Raw genomic sequence first — 27,052 nt, 5'->3', positions numbered from 1 at the left:
ACTTCTAGTAAAGCTCTTGCCTTAACACAGTTGAGATGACCTACAAGGAGGCTTTAGGAGCAAATGAGCTGGTTCAAACAGGCACACTAATCATTAAAAAGACAAACCGACGCCTGGCTTTTGTTCTTTTCTGTCTACTAAAATCACAAGTGAGTAGCTGGAGGGTACCGCTAGGGGGCAACAACACTCAGAGGCTTCGCCAGCGTTGGCACAGAAGGGCGCTCCCTACCTTCCTTTTGTTTATCCAGACTTCCGCCGGAAGGGGCTCCGGTAGTTGTTGTTTTGTGATAATTGGGCTCTCCTGGTCTGGTGGTTCGTCCTCTCCTCCTCCCCCGGCTGGTGAGGTTACCGCCGAGGAGCTGGAGAGGCAGAGGGGAGCTTAGACACTGGTATCGAGATGGACATCCTGAAATCGGAGATTCTGCGGAAGCGGCAGCTGGTGGAGGACAGGAACCTGCTGGTGGTGAGTTTGGGCTTGAGGATGGTGTTCTTGGAAAGGTGTTGGCGTGAGGGTTTTGGTACTCAGAGGGTTTGGAGTGGGCACCGCGCTGACAGATCTACCCCTGTCCTGGGCCAGTTGCTGTCTCGCGGGTAGCAAGGGGTAGAGAGAGGGTGGATTTGAACCCTAATCTGGCTCACTTCGGCGGCGCTTTCTGTCCTAACCAATATCACCTGCAGGTAGACTGATAAAACAACTTACTAGTCATTATGTATTCCAAATCATGTTGCGGAGAGTTAGTAAGCTTTGTCCCTAAGCGAGCTGGTACACGTCATAGAGTTCAGTGTTTGTTCCTCTTTGTGTGCTCGTGTGTAAAAATTTATGTGTGAAGGACTGCGTGGATCTTGTTTACTATCTAGTGATTTTTGACAAATGCAAACAGTTGTGTAAACCAGTCTCCACAAGGAGTTAAAATAGCAATGTCCACTTTCCAATCAGTCCCTGCATGGATTACCCACGGAAGCAGTTCTTGTCGATCTATAATTTCATATCAACAGGCTAGACATTTTTATATGGAGCTTTATTGGATCAGGATGTTCTGGGTATTACTCACTTTGCTGCATATATATATATATATATTTCTGAAATTGTATTCTGTTTGAGTAGATCTGGTTACCCATTCCCCTAGTGATGAGTATTTGAGCTGTTTCTCAGAATTGGTTGAGCAGATTCTGAGGCCCCAAGAATCCTTGTTTCCATAATTCTTTGGAACCTCAGGGTTACAGAGTACATGTATGCCTGAGTTGTAGAAAGTGCTACTAGTCTTTTTTAACATAGCTCTCCATGTTACACATCTGTGAGCCGTGTCAGAGGGTTGGTTAGAGTGCACTCTGGCCCTCAGTTTATGTTGTCTGTCTTTTCGGTGGAGAGGTATCTGTATGGTTCTAATTTTCATCTTCTTGATAATTTGTAAGTACTTCTTGTGTGACTTTTTTTTTTTTTTTAGATACGTACGTATTGTGTGTGTGTGTGTGTGTGTGTGTGTGAAAGTGTTAAAGCTGCTTGCAAATTTAAATTAGGTTAGTTATTCTCTGGACTGTAAATTAGGTTAGTTATTAAATCTCTGGACTCCTTTATGTATCCCACCACGTTGATAAGTATGTTTTCTGGCTCTTCCAGATGGGTCTGTTTATTTCATTAATTTTGATGAATAAAAGCTGTGTGTGTGTTTATATGTATGGATGAGGGAGAGCTTGGCAGGGACCTTTGAGCTTGTCAACGACAAGTCAATCAGTACAGATTGGAAACAGCTGTTCAGGGTTTGCACGGGGAAAGTCAGAACCCAGAGAGACAAACAGAGATGGCAGCTAAAACTCCAGGAGAGAAAGTTTGGGGGAAAAAAGGCCATAATCCTCCAGATGGAAGATTGCACCAGAAATCTGTGGTGTGGTGTGTGTCTGTCTGTCTGTCTGTCTGTCTGTCTGTCTGTCTGTCTGTCTGTCTGTCTATCTGTCTATGTCTCCAGCAGCACAGAAGCAGTGGTAAGGCCTCTGTTCCTGTAGGCACTGAACCCTACTCCATTTCAGCTGTACCTGGAAACACTCCCCCAGGCCCACCTTTTGACTGCCCTCTGCTCAGCATCCCAGCCACCTCCACACTCTGGTGGTGACTGCACCTCCCTTGCCCACAACACAGCCCGTCAGATGCTGTGTAGACACGGACCTGGTGGTCCAGTCAGGATGACATTGGCTAGCTACTCCTTTGCTCTCTGTATATAGCCTGCCGGGTGCCCAGCCAGGATGGCACCAACCAGCTGTTGTGCTTGGTCTCTTCTGCACAAAGCTCTGCTAAATGGTCAGAGCTGCAGGAAGTAGGGAATCATGGGATCCCACCCAGTTTCCCAGGTTCTTCCCGTGATCTTTACCATCTGTAGCCTTCTCCAAGCAGTTCACGGAAGCTTCTAGTCCCCTTCCTCTTTGATTCCTGAGATTTCCTCTCAGATGGATGATGCCCTCATCTGGTTCATGAACTTGCCTTAGATCTTCTGCAGCATCTCAGGCCGTAACTGATAGCAGTGCTTGAAACTGTTGGTGAATCTTGTAGCTGCGGGTCGCAACTTCTGGAAAAAGAAAGTTCACCATGGTGTCCAGAGTGAACCTTGAGGTGGCAAGCCTTCCAAAAGCTGGGACTACAGTGGTATATCTAACTTCAGTATGTGGAGTTTTTGATGGTTGTTTTCTGTGTTGTCTCATTGGGAGATTAAGACAGTGTAACCAGTTGGAAATCAGTTGGGCAATTTCTTAAAATAGGTGAACATTTGGCATGTGAGCCAGCCATTCTTCCTGTTTGAGACATTTGAGTAAATTGTAAAGGTGCTGTCTTCTACAAGCCTTACAGACATTTATGAAATACTGGTCATTTAAGGAACGTTTTGAATGGGATTTTCGTTTGATGCAAAGGAGGACCTATAAAGTAGCAGAACCCAGAACTGATATGCGAAGGTTGCTAGGGTTCCAGATGAAGAGGCCTCATATGTTCCCTCTGAGCACTCCTGTTACTGAGGCTTTCAGAACTGGCTCTGTGAGAAAATAACAAGGATGTCTCTGTGGTTTAGTCTCTCTGTCTGTAGAAATGATCTTTGAACTTAGTCGTTAGGAAACTGAATAAAAAACATTTTGAAAATGCTGTTGGTATATTCTCTTTGCTGTGAGAACTCCTATTGTGGACAAGTAAAATACTTGAGTTTATCACATAATCAGAACACAGGTCCACTTTGGAGGAAGAAGCCACCATACCGGGACTCGGTGGGATTCTCTTCAGGAGTAAAAATACTAAATTCTTAAAAACTGAGATGTATTTTTAAAAAGGTTACTGGGAGTACTTGATAACCAAGGGCACATTAGAAACACACTGTTTTGTCTTCGCCAGGAAAATAAGAAGTACTTCAAGAGGAGCGAGCTTGCAAAAAAGGAAGAGGAAGCGTATTTTGAAAGATGTGGCTACAAGGTAAAAAAGTTCCAGCTTTCACATTGTCATGTATTTCTGAGTTTAAATTTTTACAGCTGTTGTTAAATAACAAAATTATTGATCTCTGTTCAATTTATCAATGTTATACATTAGCCTATAAGTGAGAAGCCATCTGGAGAGGTATGAGATTTTGGTTTTGATTTGGCTTTTTTATAAAAACATCTTGAATTCAGGAAAATACGTGCATGACTTTTGGCTTGGAATGGTTTGGCTTTTTGTGGACAGCATGAAGTGGCTTGAGATCAAAGCTTGAATTATTATTTTTTAATTAAGTCCCCATTCTGATCTTCCTTATCTTCATCTCTCCTACCACTCTCTCCCCACTTCTCCCAAGAAAAGTGTGTTTTGAAAACGCTCAGAACACTTTATTCATTCAGCCCTGGTTATTTTAGCAGCAAGCGGTATTGCCCCTGCGTCCTCCTGCCTACGTTGAGAAGTTGGTTTTATGTTCATTGTCCATAATTTCTTTTGGGCCTGGTACTCCTGCTGGAAATGGAGACATGTCCTCTGTATGCTTTCGTTTTTAGACATGGGGTGGCATTTGTGTAGTTCATTGGCTAGAGGAAGAATGTTTAAATTCATGAGCTGTCTGACGGGCTTCACTTCTGTGCTTTAGATGCATGACTGAAAGGATCTTTCACATTGTCTTCTTGATAATGCGGGGAAGGGGTTGAAACTTATTAGCTGTTTTGGTTGTTTTCAAAGCAAGCATAGTTCAATGCTCAGCCCAAAGCTAACAGGTTCCATCAAAACATGCTGGATCATACATGTGGTAATACTCTTGTGCATGGACTGGAGAAAGTTCTGGAAATTAATTTGTATGGTATAGCATTTCTAGAGGAAAGCATGAAGAATGTAATGCTATGTGTATGCATTTGGCTTTATAGTTTACTGTTGGAAAAGGCAAGTATTGAAGGAATAATTTTAAAGACATGCTTAAAAGGTTTTTCTTTAAAGATACCAATTTCATTTGCTTCTAGTTTAGAAAAGTAAAAGACATTTATTATATAAATAACCGTCAAGTAGCTATGTAGACAGAAGAGCCCTCAAGTATTGTCGCCCAGGCTTGACTTAGAGCCAGAATCCTTTATCAGGTACTTTCTCAGTCTCTTTGTGTGAACCTTTGCCACCCTTTGAGAAGGTAGGAGAATACAATGTGCCCTTTGCTTTGTGTAGATCCTTTTGTTGATGTGAGCAGGGCTGTCTCTTTGGAGATAGTTCTTGAATCCTACTGAATGAATGCCTTAGATCTTTGTCCCAGAGCTGTCAGCTTTCTCCCTTCCCCTCTCTCTCCCTCCCCTCCCCCCATATATACACACATGCATATATATGATGTAAGTACATCAGAACTTAGATTGAAGAAATACCTGCTCATGTGATTTAAAAGAGTGGTAACTTTTTGTTGCTCTTTAATGAGCCTCCCTCCTTGGAGTGGTAACTTTATCATATGGTTGCTTTTACTCCTTTGTAGTCCTCATTTTTAAAGCTTGGTACTGGTTTTACCTGTGTAAGTATTCAAAACATTCGTTTTTGTTTTGTTTTGTTTTTTTTTAAATCTCTATTTTATTTTACCTTTAACTATAACCTATAGAATCATGAACTGCATAATTTTTATTGTGCACATTTTCTTAATGGAATGGTAGTTTCTTACAGCAGTTCTTTTTGTTTCTTTGAATCTATTTCTACTTCTGAATTTTAAACTTACCTTGTGCTTGGATGGGAACCACACGTCAGCATATTTCCAGACTACACAGACTTTTGAGTTGAGGGACTCGGTTTTTTCAGTCTGTGACTGCCTCCTGCCCAAGTATGAAGAAAGAGATGAAGGCATTTTCCCATGCAGGGTCATGTGAGTGAGCGTCCGTACTCCTCCAGCCAGCCTTCACCCCTCCAGCTCAGGGGGCTCACTTTGCAGTGTAGTTGTGCACAGCTCTGAGCATTCTTTACATGCCTAGTACTGATTTATCCAAGGATGGAACACTGAAGAAGCTAAACAGGGAAACAGTTCTTTGGTCTCTGTAAAGCTGAGCAGCAGTTGGATAACCCTTGACGGTTTTCTCACAGGCAAATTGATTGTTTTCGAGAGAGAACGTGAGTTTTAGTGTCTGCAGAGACGTTATGTTCCTATTTAAGCACCACTGAGTTTTTTATTTTGGAGTGTTGGAGTTCTGTGACTCTTACAGCCAGAATGTGCTCTGCTGCGTGCATGCCCTCCACCTGTCATGTTCCTGAGTGGGTGTGTGATCAGCTCTCGGAAGCATGCACAGCTTCTCTGCAGCCTTTGCTCGGGAGACAGGTAATCATCCCTTGAGCAGGAACACTCTTGTGTGTGGATGGCTAGGGAGACCAGATGGTGAATAGAAAGAAATATGTGTTGGTAAGTTTGAGTTTCATTTCTTTGGCCTATTAATATAGATACAGCCAAAAGAGGATGACCAGAAACCACTGACGTCACCAAACCCAGTGCTGGAACTTGAACTAGCAGAGGAAAAACTTCCTATGACTCTTTCTCGGCAAGAGGTAAGGCTTTGTTGATCTTGTAGCCAGAGAGAAACATTTACACTGGACTTGCATAAGCTATTTCCAAAGTGAGATGGTTCAACTTCAAAATCTTACGTGGTCAGACTTTTTTTTTCCCATCAACTTTTGATCTCTGTTTCCTTTGATAGTACTCTTACTTCAAACAACAACAATAACAACAAAAACCAGGAGCTAAAGCTTTAGAGCCACTGTGGCTGCTTTTCAAGAGGATTGAGGTTGGATTCCCAGCACACACATGGTGCTGGCTCCCAGTAACTCCAGTTTCAGGGGATCCAGTGCCCTCTACTGTCCTCTTTAGGCACCAGACCTACATGCAGGGAAAACACATATATAACACCCCCATCGTGCTTAACATTATTGTGTGAGTGGGCGTATGTGTCAGCACAGATATGTGGAGGGAAGAGGACAGCGTTGTGCAGTCGGGTTTCCCTTTGTCCTTTCCGTGGGTCTCAGGCATCAAACCCAGGTCACTAGCCTGTGCACCTTTGCCTCTCTCCCGCCCAGTACTTTCTTTTGTAACGACTACGTTATAAAGTTTAAACAATAAGCATATGTATATATATATATAAATGATAAGCATATGTATATATATATAAATTTACACATTCTAAGTGATAAGTTATTGTCTAAATTGTTTTTAAATAATACTGTTTTGCTGTTTATGTCTCTTATTTTCTGATCTTTTTTTTTTCAGATTAAAACAGATCTGTATAATTTTTCCCCTCTTTTTTAGTGAGACATAGTTTTTAATATCTGTATAATTTCTCATTAGGTATTTGCACCTTAACTTTTTTCTTGCTTCTTTTTTTTTTTTTTTTTTTTTTTTTTGGAGACAGTTTTGTATAGTTCAAGCTGGACTGAAATTTGCTATGAATCGTACTCTACTTCATATTAATCTACTTCATATTTATCTTCCTGCCTCCACTTCCTAAGTTCTTTCTGTTTGTCACTGTCTTTAGGTGATAGTATGACCCCCCCCCCCCCGCGAGACATTACTGCATGCCTAAGTATGATTATGACCCTTGGAAAAGTTTCCAAAATCATGGTTTGTAGGAAAAACACTTTGTGTGTGTATATATACATGCATGCATATATACATACATGTATGCATGTATATATAAAATTAAAAGTATATATACTTTTATTTTTTAACAATTTTTTATATGTGTGAGTATTTTGTCTGCATGTATGTACGTGTGCTTATGTGTGTGCCTGGTGCCTGTAGAGGTCAGAAAAAGGCACTGGGTTCCCTACAGATGGTTGTGAGGCACCATGTCGGTACTAGGAATCGAATCAGGGTCCCCTGGAAGAGCAGTCAGTGCTCCTAACCACTGAGCCATCTCTCCAGCCCTGACTTTGTATATTTTAAAGATCTATTTAAGATACATGTTATCAAATAGCATTGTAGACATTTATATGTTATACCAGTTTATAGTTTGATCTGTAGTGTCTACCCACAGCCTGGTCTATTTCAACTATTATTTTACTTAACAGATTAACATATTCATATGATATGAACAATTTAAAATATATATCCTCCATATTCTTTTATTTAATAAATGAGGGTAATAACATTCTTACCTGGTTTTGAGGACAGATAGTTTACTGCCTTGCCCTTAGGATTAAGTGTAAAGACAATGAGATCAGAAGGTTTGGCTTTGCTTGTTTTGTTTTTGTTTGTCCTTCTCAAAGATGAGTGCACAGGAAAGTAATACGCATGTCAGCACTGTGACTCATGCTCTGGGTGGACACCACGTAGAAGGTAGCCTTCGCGGCAGGGTCCGCTGACTCTTGCAGCTACCACGTGGTATTTATGTATTTATTTATCTGTCTATTAATCTGTGGACTTGTTTAATTTGGATAAACCTTTCTTCTTGTTTACGTGTTTTGTTTCTCATTTTTAAATGAAAGATGTCGAAAACACATAGTACAGTGTCATGACTAATTACAAAACAAAACTCGATGTAGTCATTAACCCAAGTCAGGATCTGATATAGTTCCCGGGCTTTAGAAGCCCTGCCTGTGGCCATTGGGATCCCAGGTCCGTTCCTCATCTGAGTCTGTGACTCTGCTGGAGCGCCCACTCCTCCCTCTGCTTATGAGATCCTTCCTTCAGATGGAGCGTTTCCTGTGTGACCTACCACTGTGCAGATTGATTCCCCTGCCTCAAACAGGTCTGTCTCCAGAGGACCTAGGCTGTTAGTGTTGTCATGACATAGCATAGTACAGTTTGTACGTTGTTTGTTTGTTTTAATATTTCAAAATGATGCTTGCTCACTAACAAATGTGTTAACTGAGGCTTCAAGAAAAGTACCGAATGGTCATGGTTAGATGAGACGAGAGTTGACAGTGTGTCCCTTATGTTCTGACAGTCTGTGTGTGTGTGTGTGTGTGTGTGTGTGTGTGTGTGTGTGTGTGTCTGTACTGTGTCTAAAACTAGATGGTTTACATTAAGGGCTTGCTTTAGATTTGTATTACATAGTCATATGTCAAACCGTTTGATAGAGATTATTCAGGAAAATAATTTGTGAGATACTTGTGCGCCTTCACAAATGTATCTATTCACAGTTGTGCCTCATAGTGGAGATAGATGGTTAACTTTGACTGGGAGGATCTTGCTTCAGAGCCTCGGCCTGGGTTGAGTCCCTGGGACCCATGCAGTAGGAGAGAATCGACTCCTCTGAGTTTCTCTCCACCTTCTGCACACACTTCATGGCTCACTGCCCAGTTTGAAGGATTTTAGATATCATTCAGAAACACCCATTTGGGTAATTAAATTATATTTATGAAGCTTAGGTTTCAGTTTAAGATAAACAGGCAGATTGCTTTGAGATGCTTATTTAGGTTTTTTCCTCTTTGAAGCTCCCCAGCGTTTGTTTCTCCTCCTAGGTCATCAGAAGACTGAGAGAGAGAGGAGAGCCAATGAGACTGTTTGGGGAAACCGATTACGATGCTTTCCAGCGTTTAAGAAAAATAGAGATTCTTACACCAGAAGTTAACAAGGTAAGAGGTCAGGATAGTCCCACGTAAGCTGGGCAGCGTGGGGCTTGACTGACAGCACCATTGGAAGTGAATCTGGGAAGCAGTATCCTCAGTGCTGGAGTAAGTCTTCTGTGCCTTTAAGGTCTGTGGTCTGTGTCTTAAGCATAATCCATCGATTGTGACAAATCACACATGACTGTATTACAAGATTTGTCTAAGGATAAAGAATATTGTCCGCATCCAGACCCGTCTCGCTTCTGTTCCCGGGCAGCTATCTTTTTGATTGAAGACACTGCAAATTACGTTTCACTTGCTGTTTTGGTGTTTAGCATTTTTATATTTCATGTGGATAGACAGTTCCGTCTGCTCAGGATGACAATTTTTAAAGTGTCATCCAAGCTGTTGCGGATAGTTTCCTTGTTACTGCTCAGCTAATTTGGCTGTGGGAACATACCACAGTTTGTTTCTTAGTTTGGGCCACTGCTGTCGTGAACACTCATGAGCAGTATTTCTGGGAGGAGGGTTAGGTCCTCCATCCCCAAGTAAATATGTTTTCTCAGGGAAGTGTCTGCAAGCAGCATTACCAAGTGAGAGGAGGAAGTGCGTGCTTTATGAGTGTTGGGCATTTCTAAAGCTCAACCTGTGTAGTGTTAGACTTTGACATTAAACCATCTCTTCCTCGTGTGTGTAAGATCTGATTTTATTCATGTCCTTGATGTGAAGATGAGTTAGCATCCTTTCATATTTACCTTCCTTTGTACAGTGTCTGTACTGTCTCATTGCTGTGACAAGGGAGCTCACAAAAACTAAGGTTAATGGTTTATTTTGGTGACATTTTGAAGGGATACAGTCCAGGGAAGGCAGGGTTTCATCAGTCACATTGCACACACAGGAACAGAGGGGTCTGTGCTGGTGTTTGGCTCTTTCTCCTCTTTTTACATCGGGGACCACAGGCTATGGGATGGGACCCCACACTTAGAGCAGGTGTCCAGTCTCAGGTCAGTCCCAGGAATCCTAGCTGCCCCCAGAGATCTGTCTCCATCAATCCCACAGGCAAGACCAACCACCACAGGCTCATGAAAGCCCTTTATTCATCTTCTAATTGGTTTGCTTGCCTTTTATTAGTGAGTTAGAAGTTCCGTATACGTGCTGCAGATGAGCCTGCTGTGAGGAACACAGGCAGGCAGGGTTTTGACCCCTTTGTTCCTCGCCTGTGCCTTACTTATTTTCTTAGTGGACTATTGCTGAGCAGAAGTTTTAAATTTCAGTGAAGTCCCCATCGACGGATTCTTTCTTAATTTTTAATTTATTTTAATTTAATTTTCTTAATGGTTGTTGGTTTTTGTGTTCTGTTCGAGAATTCTTTACATATGCCAAGGAATTGAAAAGATGTTTCATGTTTTTTTCTAGAAGTAACAGTTGTAGATTTTACATGGGGGCTTTGATTATGTGTTAGTACAGCATCTGGTCTGGTCCAAGGGCACTTGAAAAGAGTGTGGTTTTGGTTTGATTTGTTGGTTCTATGGTGTCAGGGTAGTATTTACTCTCCTCTCTGTGGCCTTAATAGCTTTTTATCAGTTTACTCTGTTAAATATGAAAGATGTGTGTTCTGTGGCTTATAACAGACCTTCCTAAAACTTGGTGCCATGAAGCAGTTTATTAAACAGCACCAGACAAGCTCAGTCTGTCCTTTGATTGCTCTCACTAGGCAGTCTTTGCCCAAGGCCTCTGTGATTACAGAACAGTGGAAATGGCTGCCTATGTGAGGAGCTCCCTGGCCTGGTCCTACCTTTACTCCAGGCTTACTGTCTCAGTTGGAGTGGTGGGATAGCTGGGGGTAGCTAGGGGTCTTGCTCCATGTGCTCTGTTTGCTAGTTAGCGCTTCCTGTCTGCTTTCCTTGTTTCCAGACGACTTTCTTCATTGAATCTCAGCAGTGCTAGTTCAGCCCTGTGGTACCAAGTTCCTGGGATATTTGTGGTCTTCTTTGTTAACAATGATGTGTTTGCAGTGTGTCTCTCTAAAATGCCTCTGAAAATATTGTCTTTATTCTTCTAGACATAATGCAAAAATTACCTAGTTTTTTAAACCTAAGCGTAGTCCCCATCAGAATTAGTTGCTTCCTTCTCTGTGTCCCATAATTAACCTCTGCTGTTGCACTTAGTATATTCACTAATGGCTGGGTTTTGTGCATATTTATCCTATCCTGGGGTCGGGGGTGTTTTGCTTTTGGATTTGTGGCCTAGACTTTGCATATAAAGGCTCTGAGGAAAGAGCATAGGTCTAAAGGGTCTGGATTCTGTTCCTGGATGTTAATCATTGGCTGTATGACCAGTGGCAAGTCTTTTAATCTGTTCCACTCCTTGCTTGTAAAATAGAGATGCTGGGACCTTCTGCTCACTGGGGTGCTTTGAGAATTAAATGTGGCCACCATTGGGAACCTGGTCCTGTACATTACATAGAGCAAGTCATCATCAGAGTTTTGCTGAATTAAAAGGGTTTGAGTTGAGTATGTGTGTGTGTTGAGAGGAGGTAGGATGCTCTCGAAGTGTGAAGATACACTTTACGAGCTCAGAAAGGGACTTTGCTAGAGTTTGAGAACAGCCCTAGCACATAGTAAATGTTAAATAAAATAAACCAACAACTACATCTTGTAACAACTTTGTGTAGTAGGTGGAATTAATCCCATTTTACAGATGAGGCAGGCAAAGTGTAAAGGTAGGCTGTCGCTGACAGCTCGTCTCAGCCGGAGTGTACGTGATAAGAACGAAGGAGCACAGAGCACATACGGGACGCCTCCTGACCGGGATGCTGCTTCTCCCTTCAGGGCTTACGGAACGACCTGAAGGCAGCTTTGGACAAGATTGACCAGCAGTACTTGAATGAAATCGTGGGTGGTCAGGAACCCGGAGAGGAGGACACACAGAACGACCTGAAAGTTCACGAGGAAAACACCACCATTGAAGAATTAGAGGTAGTCTTTACCCCGGCTCAGCCCGCTCCCCAGCATCCCTTCCGCCCCAGGAGCAGTCCTTCCTTGTGCCGGCTGGCTTTGCTCCCTCATTCCCTCACATTCCTTTCCTTCCAGTGTGGTCACTGTAGTATTGGTGAGAAGCTTGCAGTTTCTCTGTGCACGTAAAGAGGTAGTGTGTGTTGTGGTAATCCTTTTTTTATTGCTTTTCCCCATTTATACTGTTTAAGATTCACACTTGATTTTCTTGCTGTGGATTGGCTCTCTATTCCAGCATTCTTGTACTGGAGATTCCTCATTAGTGGCACTTTGGTTGCTCTCAGCTCTTCCTTAGCCAGAGACACGGACTGGAGCAGAATAGTGGGGGCAAACACATACATATTTAGTTTGTCTGAGTGCTCCCACACTGCTCTGTGGCATGGCTGTCCTGGGTCTGGGGATGGAGCTCAGACTGTCCGGCCTGCTTCAGCAGGCAACAATCCTTACCTTGAGCCATCTTGCTGACCCTCTTAGCCCTCCATTTACAAGAGGTAGCACGTTCTCTACATAGAATTAGGCTGTTTTCTCTGACTTCTCTAGAAATTTCAACAAATAAAGTAAAAATTGGTCAGTATGCATTATTAAAACCTTTTTAACCTGTTGCTGGTCCCACACTCTCTGTACACCCTCTTTTTAAATTGTTCTGTGTTAGTGAACAAATGTTTTCTTCTCTAAGGCACTGGGGGAGTCCTTAGGGAAAGGTGACGATCATAAAGACATGGACATCATCACCAAGTTCCTGAAGGTGAGTGCTGCTGGGGAGGGATGGGGAGCACTGGGCGGGTAAGGAGCTCTGTAGCTGTCACTGGGGAGGGATGGGGAGCACTGGGCGGGTAAGGAGCTCTGTAGCTGTCACTGGGGAGGGATGGGGAGCACTGGGCGGGTAAGGAGCTCTGTAGCTGTCACTGGGGAGGGATGGGGAGCACTGGGCGGGTAAGGAGCTCTGTAGCTGTCACTGGGGAGGGATGGGGAGCACTGGGCGGGTAAGGAGCTCTGTAGCTGTCGCTGGGGCCCCTCACTGTCCGTGCAGTGGGTCGTGAATGGAGATGTGTGTCTGCTTTCTGTGTGGGGCTTTCCCTAAAGCCAGAGAACATGATTGTAGCAGTACAGCGACACTTGAAGGAGCTTCCTGTTCGCTACAAATATCCTAGAGAGACGTGCCAGGGAGGTGTGGGGAGGGAGGGAGGAGGTGTGGGGAGGGAGGGAGGAGGTGTGGGGAGGCAGGGAGGAGGTGTGGGGAGGCAGGGAGGAGGTGTGGGGAGGCAGGGAGGAGGTGTGGGGAGGCAGGGAGGAGGTATGAGGTAGGGAGGAGGTGTGGGGAGGCAGGGAGGAGGTGTGATGAGGTAGGGAGGAAGGTAGGAGCTTGGGAAGGGCATTGGCAGTGCAGAAAGTGATCAGATCTAACCTTTGAGCAGGGTCGGTTTCTTGAATACTTGCTTATTTTCATGTATTTATTTACCAATTCTGTATTTGCTGTTAGCATGTCTCTTTAGTTACCTAGGGAGAGTGTGGTCAAGTCCTAAATTCATTAAAATCTGTGTTCAGACCGGGAGACTTAATGCAAGGATTTTATTTGTGTTTACAGCAGTACATTTTGAATGCTTTAGCTGCCAGGGTCCTACATTTCCTAGGCTGCACTGTGAGAACTAGCGTCTATGGTGGGCCTTTCCTCACGTCTGCCTTCATTGTCACTGGCCCTGGAGGGAGTCTGTGCTTAAATCCAGGGGCTCTGGGTTAGTTTGCCAGGGTGAAAACACTGCACAGATCACAGTTTTGGGTTTTTCCCTTCCTCCCTCCCCTTCCCTCCCTCCCTCTCTCTTTTTTTTTTTTTTTCCCTTTCCTTCACCAGCAGTTGGGTGTTGGTAGGATTTTAAAATTGATTTTTCTGTTCTGTGTAAGTCTAAATAGTATATAATATACTTCAGACACTGATCGAATATCCAAGTACATATAGTATGGTGCATATATGTGACAAATTTAGATTAGTTGGTACATAAATTATGTGTAATAGGTACAAGTAAAAATATAGGAGTTTATTTCAGTCCAGTCATTAAGGAAATTGATAGCTCTTTTTGAGGAAGTGGTTTATCTTCACAATGTAGAGAGGTACATAAATTATGGCCACTTTGACTTTGAAGTGCATGATGATGAAACAAATAAGTTGTTTGTTAAATAAATTTACTTGATGACAATTTATTCAAGAAGGGTGTGGTAAGGATGGTTCCTTACGGACATCCTGGTGTTAGAGTGGCGTGTGCTTCTCACACACACCACTGGGTGGCACTACAGCCTTAACTTCTTTTCCCGACAGTTTCTTCTTGGTGTTTGGGCTAAAGAGTTGAATGCCAGAGAGGATTACGTGAAACGCAGTGTGCAGGGCAAACTGAACAGTGCTACCCAGAAGCAGACCGAGTCCTACCTCAGACCGCTTTTCAGAAAGCTCCGGAAAAGGGTGAGGCTTCTGGAAAACACTTTTTAACGAGTGTTTTTGTTTGTTTGTTTAAATCAGAATACATAGAATGAGTAGTCCTCACTACTCAGGGTAGATTCTAAAGCTAATGATGTTTTTTTCTTTTTTCAGAATCTTCCTGCTGATATTAAAGAATCAATAACAGATATTATTAAGTTCATGCTGCAGAGAGAGTATGTGAAGGTAAATTATTACACTATGTGTTATAGTTAGTGACCATTACAGAGTGGGGAGGAGTTTACACAGTGCACTTAAGAATGAGTGTCAGTCAGGTGGGAGGAAAGAGTTTTGTTCTTTGGCATTGAGTAACATTTGAGACCTTGACTGTGTTTTTTTAGTCATTTTAAAAGCCGACTAAAAGGTTCTTTAGAGCATGTGTGATGTATAGGCATGTTTGTCTCATGGATGGGATTGAATTTCAGAGTGTATAAATATTTGATTACAGCATGGAACAAATCCTACATACAAGCAAGGTTCACAGACCACTGCTTATTTAATTGGTAACATAGCTGAACTATTGTTCTGGCCGACTGAGGAATTTACGTTTGCATTGTGGCTGTCTCTGTTTGGAAATTGCTCATGGAAGACTGCTAGGACTCATCCCTCCCTCTGCAGCACTGTAGAGGTAGCAGACTGCTTGCTGGGAGTGTGGGTGCCATTCATTCAGTTTAGTGTGTTAGCTCTTGAGTGGGCTCTGGGACAGGTGTGGGAAAGCACCCTAGGATCCAGAAGTATTGGGAAGTGCTTAGAAGTGGGCATTGGCAGGAAGGAAGTTGTGGAAGGGAGAGAGGCTGAGGCTACCATGGAGGACACCTGGAGGGAAGGGGAAGTGCTGGCATTCTCTGGTGACTGGTGATGCAGGTGACTTGAAGAGACTGGGTCACAGACGAATTTATTTATTATTAAAGCCACTGATTCCTGCAGGAATAGTTTTTCATTCCTAGTTTCTGCTAGTTGCATGAGTCTCCTTTTTAAGAAATGTAGTTTAGTTCTTTGAGTGCTCCGTGCATGTTTTGGTCATTCTCCCCTCTATGGCATTAACAAGGGTGACTGCGCAGCAATGCATGGCGCAGTCTTACCACTGCCTGCCCTAGACGATGCCTTTGTCATTGTCTTTTCTCATGATGTATAGCAAAACCAGCCAAGAGCTTGCTTTGTACAAATAACAGTACATTTTAATAATGTGTTGGGAAATTCTCTTTGGGTTTTAAAGAAGTGGGAGATTGGATGTTTTATTAGTTGAAGTCCTATGAAGCTACATACGAGAGCTAGTGACCAAAACCACACAGAATTCCCTTTAAAATTAAACCCTTAAGATGTGCTGCAGTGCAAGGTGACACTTACCCCTAGGGTGGACAGTGACCTCCCAGTTAACCGTAGTGCGTGCATGTCTTTACCTGTGATAAGTCACCCCAAACTTTAATTCTTGATATGAGCAACGGAACATGATGTCTTCGTCAAGAGGTAGATAAACAGTCAGGAAGGGCTGTGTAGTACTCAAAATAAACATTTGAACCAATATTTTTTTTGCCTTTTGATTTCTTAAACTTTTCTTTCAGGCGAATGATGCTTACCTTCAGATGGCCATTGGAAATGCTCCCTGGCCTATTGGTGTCACTATGGTTGGTATCCACGCCAGAACTGGCAGGGAAAAGATTTTTTCCAAGCATGTTGCACATGTTTTAAATGATGAAACCCAACGGAAATACATTCAGGTAAGCGTCTTTAAGGGACAAGATTTGCTCTAACAATCTTCCTTTTTAAAATAATGGTGTGTGTGTGTGTGTGTGTGTGTGTATTTGTGTGCTTGTGTGCATGCGTGTGCCTTGGCATGCATACAGATGCCAGAGGACAACTTTGTGGAGCTCTTGTCTACATTTGTGTATTCTGATGTGGCTCCTCAGGCTTGTACAGCCATTGCTTTTACGGAGCCATCTTGAAGGCCTTGCTCTGAGAACTCTATGGTGTAAGAAGGCTGTGCTCGTTCCTTCTCTGTGGGGAGTGGACCCCATACACCCTACCCCACAGCCCAGATATGTATTAACTATGGTAAAATTTGGTTTGTTAATTAGGCTGAGTAAGAAATGAACAGCACTGGCTAGACATGGTGGCATGCCCCTGTACTTGGTGAAGTTAGGAGAAGCTTGTTCTGAGCCAGCTTGGAATGAAGAGGGAGATCATGTCTCAGATAATCATGATTCATGGGGAGGAGGGGCAGAAGAGGGGCTTGTTAATTACTAGTTATAAAAGAGCAGTTGTATCAATAGTCGGTAATGAAAGTTGTGTGAAGAGGGCCTCCCTGGAAACGAGATACTCTCACCACTGAGATAACATAAGGAATGGCTTTGTGTAAGGGGATGAAGTGAGGCTGGTGCTGTGCTGATGCAGGTGATGGAGGCTCCTGTCGAGCTTCTAGTGGTCCTGTGAAAGCATCTTCACGCCATCATAATGGCTGGCTGAAGGTAACTGTGGAGAATGAAACCTCAGAGAGGGGACGTGACTTGCAGTGAGTAGGGTACAACGCAGGATATTGGGAAGTTCCCCCAGGATGGGCACTTGCCTGAAAGCAGCTTCACGGAGCAAAGGACACCATGATTTCATACATGATGGAAGGGAGGGAGAACCATTAGGCTTTAAATTTGCTTAGCACTAAAACAAAACTGTTGGAATTTGTTTTGTTTTAAAACAGGGTCTTCCTGTATGGGTTCAGGCTAGCCCCAAACTTGATGTCTCCACCTCCTGAGTGCTGGGATTATTGGTATAAATCATATCCAGCTTGCTTAAAAAAAATATGAGGGCTTAGTTAAGACAGCCAGGTTAGAGTGTTTTATGATAATGACTAGGAATGTGGGTTTAGTGTATACTAACCTAACAAGGTATGGAAAGTTAAGTCTTGGCTTCAATGTATGTAGTTAATTTTTTTTGTATATAGTTATTTTTAAATAGCATATGAAAATACTTTTTTAATTATAGGACTAAGTCTGAAGTATTTTTAGTTGTTTTCTTGAAATTATGCATGCCTCATACAAACTTGTTTGTATTGGGCTAAACTTTTCTGAAAACTTCATGTAAATAATAATAATTAAAAAAAAACCCAACTATAATCTAACTTGGCAAATTGTCACAAATCTCAAATTGTGTGGAACAACCTTCCTTGTGGTAGTTCTTAAACTTGAAGAGTTTTGGAAATTTACTTAAAATTTTCTTTAAAGGGTAAAGTGCGTTTAGATGTTGGGCCAGAGAACGGTCATTATTATTCATGAATTACCTTTGTTTGTATCTAAGTGCTGATTGTTAATTTGTTTAAATCTACTTGGTTAAATTCAAAGACTTTCTGGTTTTTAATCTGTAGGGTTCCTTTAAGTTTTTGTTTGAGTGAGGGTGGCACATGTGCCATTGCGACGGTGCTCATGTAAAGGTCAGAGCACTGCTTCTCTTCTGCCTTTCGCAGGTTCCAGGGATCAGTCTCGGGTCATTAGGCTTGGTTGCAAGTGCCTTTGCCTGCTGAACATCTCACTGGCCCTGTTTTCATTCCTTAAAACCACAGAGGCCTGTACTAAAGGCTCACACTTCGAGTTAAAAAAGAGGTTTTTTCCTCTGACAATTGAATATAATTTCCACGCACTAAATTTGTTAATCATGCTCATTTATACTGTGGGTAAATTATAGTATTTAAAAGCTCATATAATTTGGTAATTTTAAAGACATTTTTTGTAGACAATGTGTGGTTTCTATTTCCTCCTAGACTAATTTTTTTATATATAATTTATTTTGGAGGATTTCTAGTTTATTTTGGACCTGTCCTCCCTCCAGTTTTTTTTTTTTTTTTTTTTTCTAACAATAGTCTTTGGTTCCTGTGTTATTTAAGATACTTTCACTGAGTACATTTTTAGGTTGTTATTATGGTATTTAAATAAAACTATCATATAAATAAAAGTTTATGTAGTAAAGGGGAGGAGGAGCTGGAGAGGTGACTTAGTCATTAAAAGCACTGGCTGCTCTTCCAGAGGTCCTGAGTCCAGTTCCCAGCACCCATGTGGTTTGTAATGGGGTCCGATGCCCTCTTCTGGCACACAGGTGTACATGAGCTGGAGCACCCATACATTTAAAAAATAATAAAACGACTATAGTTTGCTTTTTAAAAAATATCCTTTCAAAATATTTGTGTGCATATGTGGGTGGGTGTTTATATGTGTGGAAGGTAACATGTGCCTGCATGTGTACTTGGTGTTTGGAGGCCAGAAGCTAACCTTAGATTTGTTTCTCAGTGTTGGGTTGAGGACCATTATTCTAAAGCCTTTGAAACCGTGAGCCAAATAATCCTTCCTTCAGATTTTGTTATTCAGGTATCAGACACAGTGACAAAACGTTTGCCGAACACATCATCCAAGTCAGTCAGAGAAGCACAGAAAGTCAAGGAGAGACTTAGATCCGTTATTTAGTATTCCAGGGCTTCCCTTATTCAACAGGCTGAAACACCATGTCCTTTCCACAGCAGCAGTATCTGGTCTGTGTCAGACAGCACACCTATACCAACTGTCTTAGTTAGGGTTTTATTGCTGTGAACAGACACTATGACCAAGGCAACATTTAATTGGGGCGGGCTTACAGGTTCAGAGGTTCAGTCCATTATCATCAAGGCAGGAGCATGGGCAGCATCCAGGCAGGCATGGTGCAGGAGGAGCTGAGGGTTCTACATCTTCATCTGAAGGAAGCCAGGAACAGACTGAGCATCATCAGGCAGCTAGGAGGAAGGTCTCCAAGCCCACCCTCAGAGTGACACACTTCCTCCAATAAGGCCACACCTTCTAATAGTGCCACTCCCTGGGCCAGGCATATGCAAAACATCACACCAACTTTCCCTAACCATCTTACAGGAAGATTGACTTTGACTGTTTAGCCCAGGCTAGCCTTAAACTCAAGATACCGTTGTGACTCATCTCAAAATTCCCAATCCTCCTCAGCCTCCAACTGATGCAACCCCATCAAATCTGGCTGAAAAGGAGAGTCAAACAAGAACAAAATTATACCTTATTCTGAAGTGCTTGCTGCCCAAGCATGAGAACCACAGTTTCTCATGCTGTGGTGACCCCAACCAGAAAACTATTTTTGTGGCTTCTTCTTAACTGTAATCTGGCTACTGTTTTAAATTGTAATGTAAATATTTTTAGAGATAGAGGTTTGCCAAAGGGACCACAACCCACATGTCGAGAACAATTGTTTTAGAAAGTGCATACCGTGATTCATTGTTAACACATGACAGACAACCTGAGAGGCACCAGTGTGTGTATCACACTGAGCAATGAAAACACAGCACTCTCCTTTGGGTCACTTTGACTAAGAACAAGCCCAAATTTGAATTCTTCACTTAGGTCTGTCTTGATGCTGTCTGTAGCTTATATGGTAGTCTGTGTGGGTGTATGATCTGTCTGTCTCTGTGGTAAAGGGCTTGGACAGCACAGAAAACATGGCTGGGAGGGGCTGAGGGACTCTACAGTTATCTTTAGTATCGCTTGTCAGGTAAGAAGCTTTACTGACCCCAGCTGACTCTCGAGTAGCACACAGCACCACGGACAAACTATTCTCACGCTGTTTTCAACAGTTGCTTCCCGCCTGTTACCTCCTGGTCAGGGGCATGGAGTGTGTAAATTAAAGTGAAAGCTATGCATGTGGCTTAGACTGCAAAAGCTGACTGCATGGGAAGTCCAAGGCACAGTAAGGCTGGCTGTGTGTTCTGGCAAAGGCAGGTGAAACTGACACAGGCTGAGCACACAGGAAGATGGCAGGTGGAGTACGAAGTCTTGCGTGATCCCAAGGCATATGGTTGGTTTTCTGTGAGGTCAAGAGAGAGGTATTTCCAGAATAACGTATCACTGTGCCATTACAGAGGTCATGGTAACTGTAAGTAAATACATTTGTCATATTTTCTGATAAGAAACTAGAACAAATAAGGGAGTGTATTCACATCGAAAAGAAATAACATTCCAGTTCTTGACATATTGGTGCAAAGGACAGTTTCTAATAGTAAGGACGACAACAAAAAATTGGACCCAGCAGCCCATGGGTCACGTATACCATCTGAGTGGCAGTGAGACAGCAGACTAGTTCTGTGGTGCACAGAATTGCGTGTGCTAAAGCTGGTGGCATGTGTGGTCACTAGGAATGTGTGTTAGGTCATATTTCATACAGAATGGCCTAGTGCTGAATAGGAGCATAGTTTACTGTTCCCCAGACTTCAGAAGAGCACCTGTTACTAGTGCTTAATAAATACTTTGTGATTGGATGGCAGCTTTGTAGTTCATAGTCTTCTCCTTGTGTAGTCGTTAGGAAACTGTGGAAGGAAATCTTTAGGCGAAATTTCTAGGTAATGGTAGTGCCCTATGGTAGAAGAGGGTGCTTTGTCCTCTCAGTGAAGGGCAATATATAGTTTGAATTTTAGTATTAGGAAAATCTTTTTTTTAAACTTCTTATTTGAAAGTCACAAGAAGTTGCAAAAACCAATGTGAAACAGATTTTTAAAAAATATTTAATGTATATAAGTACACTATAACTGTCTTCAGACACACCAGAAGAGGATATCAGATCTCATTACAGATGGTTGTGAGCCACCATGTGGTTGCTGGGAATTGAACTCAGGACCTCTGGAAGAGCAGCAGTCAGTGCTCTTAACCACTGAGCCATCTCTCTAGCCCAAAACAGATTTTTATAGTAGGCAGAATTGCCGCACAGTTGGGGTGGGGGTGGCAGTGTTTGCAGGCACTGGGTTTACAGTTACACTTGCATCTGATGGACTCTTCTCTGCCATTTCTTTCTCCTAGAGTCCGTTGTTTAACAATGAGTGGAAATTTTGCCTGTGGCAGGCCTTCATACAGTGGAGCTGAGTGTTCTGACTGAGGCCCTGCCCAGCCTCTGGTTCTGCATTTTCTTGCATGTAAAACAAAACATGAGTGTGGTTTCTTTCTATGCTGTAAGGAGGGACTACGAGTGTACAGTGAGAGAGCGGCCTTGCTGGTGATCATTTTGGTTAGTCTTGTGCCTTATAGAAATGTACTTACGGTGTTCCTTGGCAGTTATTTTCCTTTAAGGAGAATCCAACATCTTGTTTTAAAAACACATTCTTATGTTTGAAATGTTGCTAGAGTTATTTTGGTTTTAGTTAGCATTGTGTGAAACTAAGCACAGAGCCACTGTGATCTTGAGATGCATGCTGCAGCTCAGGCAGAAGAATGCCAAGCATTGGTTTGTAAAATTCTTGATTTCCATTGCATATGACGATCTTTTGTTAATTTTGGTCTCTTGGTGAGGTTGATTTGAAATATTCTCTGAGAAGGTCATTTTCAAAATGTTGCCTGAAGTTCAAATCAGAGGTTGGCAGACCTTTTTAATTTTATCTTTTTAAGCTAGTAAGCACTGGGCTGGAGAGATGGCTCAGCAGTTAAGAGCACCGACTGCTCTTCTGAGTTCAATTCTCAGCAACCACATGGTGGCTCACAACCATCTGTCATGGGCTCTGATGCCCTCTTCTGGTGCGTCTGAAGACAGCTACAGTGTACTCACATACATGAAATAAACAAATCTGAAAGAACAAAACTGAGCAACAGTAAGCATTTTAGGTCTGTGCTTCCTGAACTCCCAGCAGCAGCTGTGTTCCAGACACTGCTAAGAATAAAGTGACCTGTGGTGGATCAGTTGGTGACCTCTGGCAAATGTATAACTCAGACCTCTTCTACATGAAGATATAAGGAGGTCAAGTGAAAATTATTTAATAATTACTTCTTTTAAAATGCACATCAAGAAATGTGTTAGAAGTGTATGGCTTTACTCGTACATAGTCCAGTGATTCCAGATAATCTGTGCCACATTGAAAGCTAGGACCTGAGTTTTAAGCACGTCCCCTCACGCCGCCCTGTTTCCTGTTCTCTCCTGTCAGTCAGTGTGGCTCCTCTTCTGTAAACACTTACTCATTTATAGTTCATGTCTGTGAATTCCAGCCGTGAGCTGGCATGTGGGTGCTGGGAACCAAGCTTGGGACCTCTCACATCTCGCTAGCCGTCATCGGTGCTGCTCATGACTAAGCCTTTTCTAGTTCCATGTGTTACATAAAAGTCAAAACTTAGAACGTGTGACATGACTCCTACTTTTATTTGAAATACTGGTATAACATGCTTTATGAAATGTGCTGTGAATAGTTGAAGAGACTTTGCTGAAACATGATTTCATCCTCTGGCTTTTACACAAACTTCTGTAGACTTCAACTGTGGAAGTTGAAGTGCTCTGTTCCTCACCAAATTCAGTCCACCACAGGGAGTTTTCTCACCAGGCAGATCAAACAAAAGCTGTTATAGCTTCTTCTCTTACCAAGTCTACTTGTTTCAACTGATGGTAGAAACTCCAAGGATGGCTCATTTCTGCCAAACACAGAGGAAACACTTTAGTCTAGCTTTTGGAAAAGCTTTTACACAAATTATGAGTTTTAAAGACCATTAGAAATGGAGTGCTTAGAATACTACAGTGGAGTTTTGCATAGAGGACATCTGTGCAACCTTTGGGAGATTAACTTTGAGTATGGCTTCTCTTACAATCATGGCCTAGGGGGATGAGGAAGAAAATACGTAGTGTATGTGCATATGTGGGGCTGGTGGGCATGCCATAGGCCCATGAAATCCTCCCAGCTTCATAGTCTGAAGTCAGTAGATGATCCGCAAGAAGAAGCAGCAGTCTCTTCAGTGGTATGTAAATGCTAAGAGCTCAGCAGCAGGGGAAGTTGAGTATGGAGGAGAAGTTCTTTCTCCTAAAGCAAATACCTGGGGCTGGGATTGGAGGAGGAAGCAGGAAGGCCGATGAGTGCTGTAATCTATGGCCCAGGATTATTCCATTCATAAACTTCCTACTTTCAGCCCCCTAGCTCTCTATTGCTATCTCTGGAGCCTGTTCTCTAGTTGCTGGGGACAGCCACCATCCTCTGTTGTGTGTGAATTCTTGCAGTGTCTCCTCTGGGCTGTCCTTGCTGCCTGTTGCTGCTAAAATACAGTTTACGTTGCTCCGTTTTCCTTCCAGCTACATGAGTCACTCCCCAGCCTCACTGTTTGCATGGCATTTATTCCTTGGACGGATGGATTTACCTTTTCTTGTGTTTCTGGCCTTATTACTGAGGGTAGGCTTTTCTTTTTGTTGGTTTTCCCTCTGGCTTGAACGTGTGACATTTGAAATACTGGTATAACATGCTCTATGAAATGTGCTGGAAGCAGTTCAAGGGACTTTGCTGAAACATGATTTCATCCTCTGGCTTTTATACAAACTTCTGTTTCCTTTTGTTTGCAGCTTAGCCAGTGCTTGGCTTACAAAGTCAGGTGGTTCACATCTATAGTCATCAGCACTTGGGAAGCTGAGGCAGGAGGATTACAAGTCTGAGCCCAGCTCTGGCTATTGAATGAGACCCTGTGTTTTAAGAAGGCAGTTACAGTATCATTAGCTCCCAGCTGTTTGCTATGTGACTGTGACATAGGCTGTTCTACTTATCCACCCACAGCAGTGGGATGTGGAAAGCCAGAGGGTTCTAACTGCAAAGACTCGTTTCTAGTTGAGAAAAAGAATGCCCTGAGACACATGTTAAAAACCCATGCTAACCTATCCATCCTATTACAAGGATTTGTAGTAGTGTTCTGGGTAAGACTGTGGCTGTTCAGTTGTGTTCTTAAGTTTTAGGCTCAGCATGGAAGGTACCTTATAATGTCTTCTCTGAGGAGCAGCTGCCTAGGTTCTAGTTAAAGGACGGCACCTGAAGCTGACTCCTTGTTCATGACATGCTTGGCTGCTGGCTGCAGTATCTCATCTTTCCTAATTGTACCTTCTTTCATCTATTCCTTTAGGACTCTTAGAGATGTCACATCAATGATGTCATATATGTTGCCATAGCTACAGTTCAAATGTTATGCACATGCTTGCGATTAGAACTCAACAGCAGGGGAAATGGAGTATGGAAGAGAAGTTCTTTATCCTAGAGCAAATACCCGGTTAGAGGGGGAGATCTATGAGGAGCAAAGTAAATTACACGCTTTCCCTTCCCACTGCTAACTGAAAGCTCTCCATACCCCAGCCTGAGAGAGCTCAGAGTGGTTGATGTGTAGATCTGGAAAGGACTCTTAAACTAGTGCAACATCATGTTTCAGTGATTGAATATGTTCAACCATAGCTCCTTTCACAGTAAATGATATTTATGTGATTAGTTTTACTAGAAAGCGAACTGATTTTGGTTTTCATGGTCTCATTGGTTCTGAGAATTACTTGATCTGAGCACGACAGCAAGCATGTAATTCCACTTCCTGAGTGTGTGGTGAGCTCTAGACCAGCCTAGACTACTTATGAGACCCTGTCTAAAATTATACACAAAAGACAAAAGTAAAAAAAAATTGATAGAGTTTAAGAGTTCTAAGTAATGGATTTTTGGGTAACTGGGGGTATTTTTAATGCTATCTGCCTGGATTTCTACATGAGTTCTTCAGTTACTGTTTGTATAACTGCAGTCCTGTAGTTCCTTCCCACCAGGTCATGAATTTCTTGTTTAAAGATGCCCCGTTGTGCCATTTGGGGGGGGGGGGGAGTGAATTGAACACTACTTAAAGTACCAAGTGATGTGCTACGTGTTCTTTTATAGCCTATATTATTATTCTAGGCTGTAGATATTTATTTTCTTACTGTGATGAGAACTGGGCGGTTTTAATGTTTGTGAACTTAAGATTTAAAACACCTTAAAATCATTTGTGCTAAAGATCGGTATGGTTTAGGATCCCTGAGAGTAAGCACCGCTGTCCTCTGATGCTGGTTTAGTAGCTAACTAGGCAATAATATTACAGAAACTTCAGCGAACCATTCAATAGACAGTCCTTGTAAACAGGGACATTTGGAAATTGATTAAACAATCAGTAGAATTTTTTTTCTGATAGCAAATCTACAGTGGCCGATGCAAGTTTCTACTGTTGTCTTTGGCCAGTTTAGAACTAATTTGCACAAGAACTTGAAAGCCTTTTTTAAAAGCCTAGTGATGGGTAAGAAAGGTAAAAAATAAAAATAAGTCTAATGGCCAGCTAAGAATTTTAAAAGGTCAGACCAAGAGAGGCATTGAGTGGTTTTGCTGGGCATTTAGGGCTCAGTTCTCTCTTGCAGCTGTTTGAGGAGGGCAGATGATCAGAGGTACCTTCTCTAATGCTCCATTTGTGAGAATGTGCGTGTTCATGGATTCAGATGTGGGTGGAAATTGTATTATTCTGGGATTTTCTTCTAGTTCTTCTTGTTTTAAAAAGTTTTAAACAGCAATATGTAGTTGTCTTGGTCTGGGTTTTTATTCCTGCACAAAACATCATGATCAAGAAGCACATTGGGGAGGAAAGGGTTTATTCAGCTCACACTTCCACATTGCTATTCATCACCAAAGGAAGTCAGGACTGAAACTCAAGCAGGTCAGGAAGCAGGAGCTGATGCAGAGGCCATGGAGGGATGTTACTTACTGGCTTGCTTCCTCTGGCTTGCTCAGTGTGCTTTCTTATAGAACCCAGGTCTACCAGCCCAGGGTTGGCACCACCCACAATGGGCAGGACCCTCCCCCCTTGATCACTAGTTGAGAAAATGCCTTAAAGCTGAATTTCATGGAGGCATTTCCCCAACTGAGGCTCCTTTCTCTGTGATTAACTCCAGCTTGTATCAAGTTGACACAAAACCAGCCAGTACAGTAGTATATACAGAAGTAAAATTTCCCTGACTGGAATGGTTAAGATCACTTTCTTGTGTGGCCCAGGAGTTTCCCTTTAGCTTCTTGAACTTTGGAGATACAGGCAACTTTACTGAGAGAACCACATCTTTGAATGTGTCTCTCTCCACCCAGATTCAGAATGGCTAATATCACAGCTCTATAGAACACATATTTTTAAACTAATTAACGATGTTGTGATGATTACCCATGAACGAACACTGGTCTAGGAATCCTTCTGAGTGGACTTGCTGGCAGGTTTATTTTAGAGGGACATTGACAAACTGAGTTCTATGGAGGAAGTACAGTTGAAGACAGTTCAGCCTTGTCGTAATGTACTTTTATTTTATGTTCCTAGGGACTGAAGAGGTTAATGACAATCTGCCAGAAGCATTTTCCTACTGACCCATCCAAATGTGTGGAGTATAACGCACTGTAAGATCTGTGTACAGAGTATGTAACAAAGCCTCTGCCTGCAGCCTGTGGACTTCCAGCCTTCCCACGGAAACAAGGGAGGAGTCCCACAGTACAGTTCCACCCAGTGTGATTCTGGCCGACTTCAAGAACTGTGTTGACTTTCACATGGTATTGGACTACAAACTAATTTTTGTGTCTTGATTTCATTTTAATCATTTGAAAATGGAGTTCTAAAGATACTATCCGTAGTTTAAATGTATAGATAACAACCACCACAGGAAAGGGGGTTTGGGATGACCATTCTCAAGATCCAAAATGTGGCATTGGATACCTAGAAACATTTGAGGGTGGCTTTGAACTTTCTGTAAATTATTGTGACTTGCACATCTTTCTGTGTGGTATTTATAAAATATATTTTTTGTATT

At 42.4% G+C, this 27,052-nt stretch overlaps 1 protein-coding gene across 2 annotated transcripts; it reads left to right on the top strand.

The window, feature by feature from the left end:
* The first annotated feature begins 270 nt into the window (after positions 1-270).
* Positions 271-27,052, top strand: PRPF18 (pre-mRNA processing factor 18). 2 transcript variants are annotated; one of them, XM_080918413.1, is made up of 11 exons: positions 271-463; positions 3,368-3,445; positions 3,560-3,586; positions 5,882-5,986; positions 8,897-9,010; positions 11,815-11,961; positions 12,674-12,742; positions 14,309-14,449; positions 14,579-14,650; positions 16,027-16,182; positions 26,569-27,052. In XM_080918413.1, exons 1-11 carry the CDS (start codon positions 398-400, stop codon positions 26,647-26,649), a joined length of 1,056 nt encoding a protein of 351 aa, XP_080774539.1. In that variant the 5' UTR covers positions 271-397; the 3' UTR covers positions 26,650-27,052. The 2 variants fall into 2 exon arrangements, with proteins under 2 accessions (XP_080774539.1, XP_080774540.1); XM_080918414.1 differs by lacking the exon at positions 3,560-3,586.

Source organism: Micromys minutus (assembly GCF_963924665.1).
Source record: "Micromys minutus genome assembly, chromosome: 6".
Classification (NCBI taxonomy): domain Eukaryota; kingdom Metazoa; phylum Chordata; class Mammalia; order Rodentia; family Muridae; genus Micromys; species Micromys minutus.
Note: the sequence above shows the minus strand (reverse complement) of the source record. Positions and strands in the feature narration are given on the sequence as shown.

Coding starts and splice junctions, on each gene's coding strand:
- PRPF18 (XM_080918413.1), top strand. CDS start 398: ATGGACATCCTGAAATCGGAGATTCTGCGGAAGCGGCAGCTGGTGGAG. Junction 3,587..5,881: donor GTGAGAAGCCATCTGGAGAG/GTATGAGATTTT, acceptor CTATTAATATAG/ATACAGCCAAAAGAGGATGA. Junction 5,987..8,896: donor TGACTCTTTCTCGGCAAGAG/GTAAGGCTTTGT, acceptor TTCTCCTCCTAG/GTCATCAGAAGACTGAGAGA.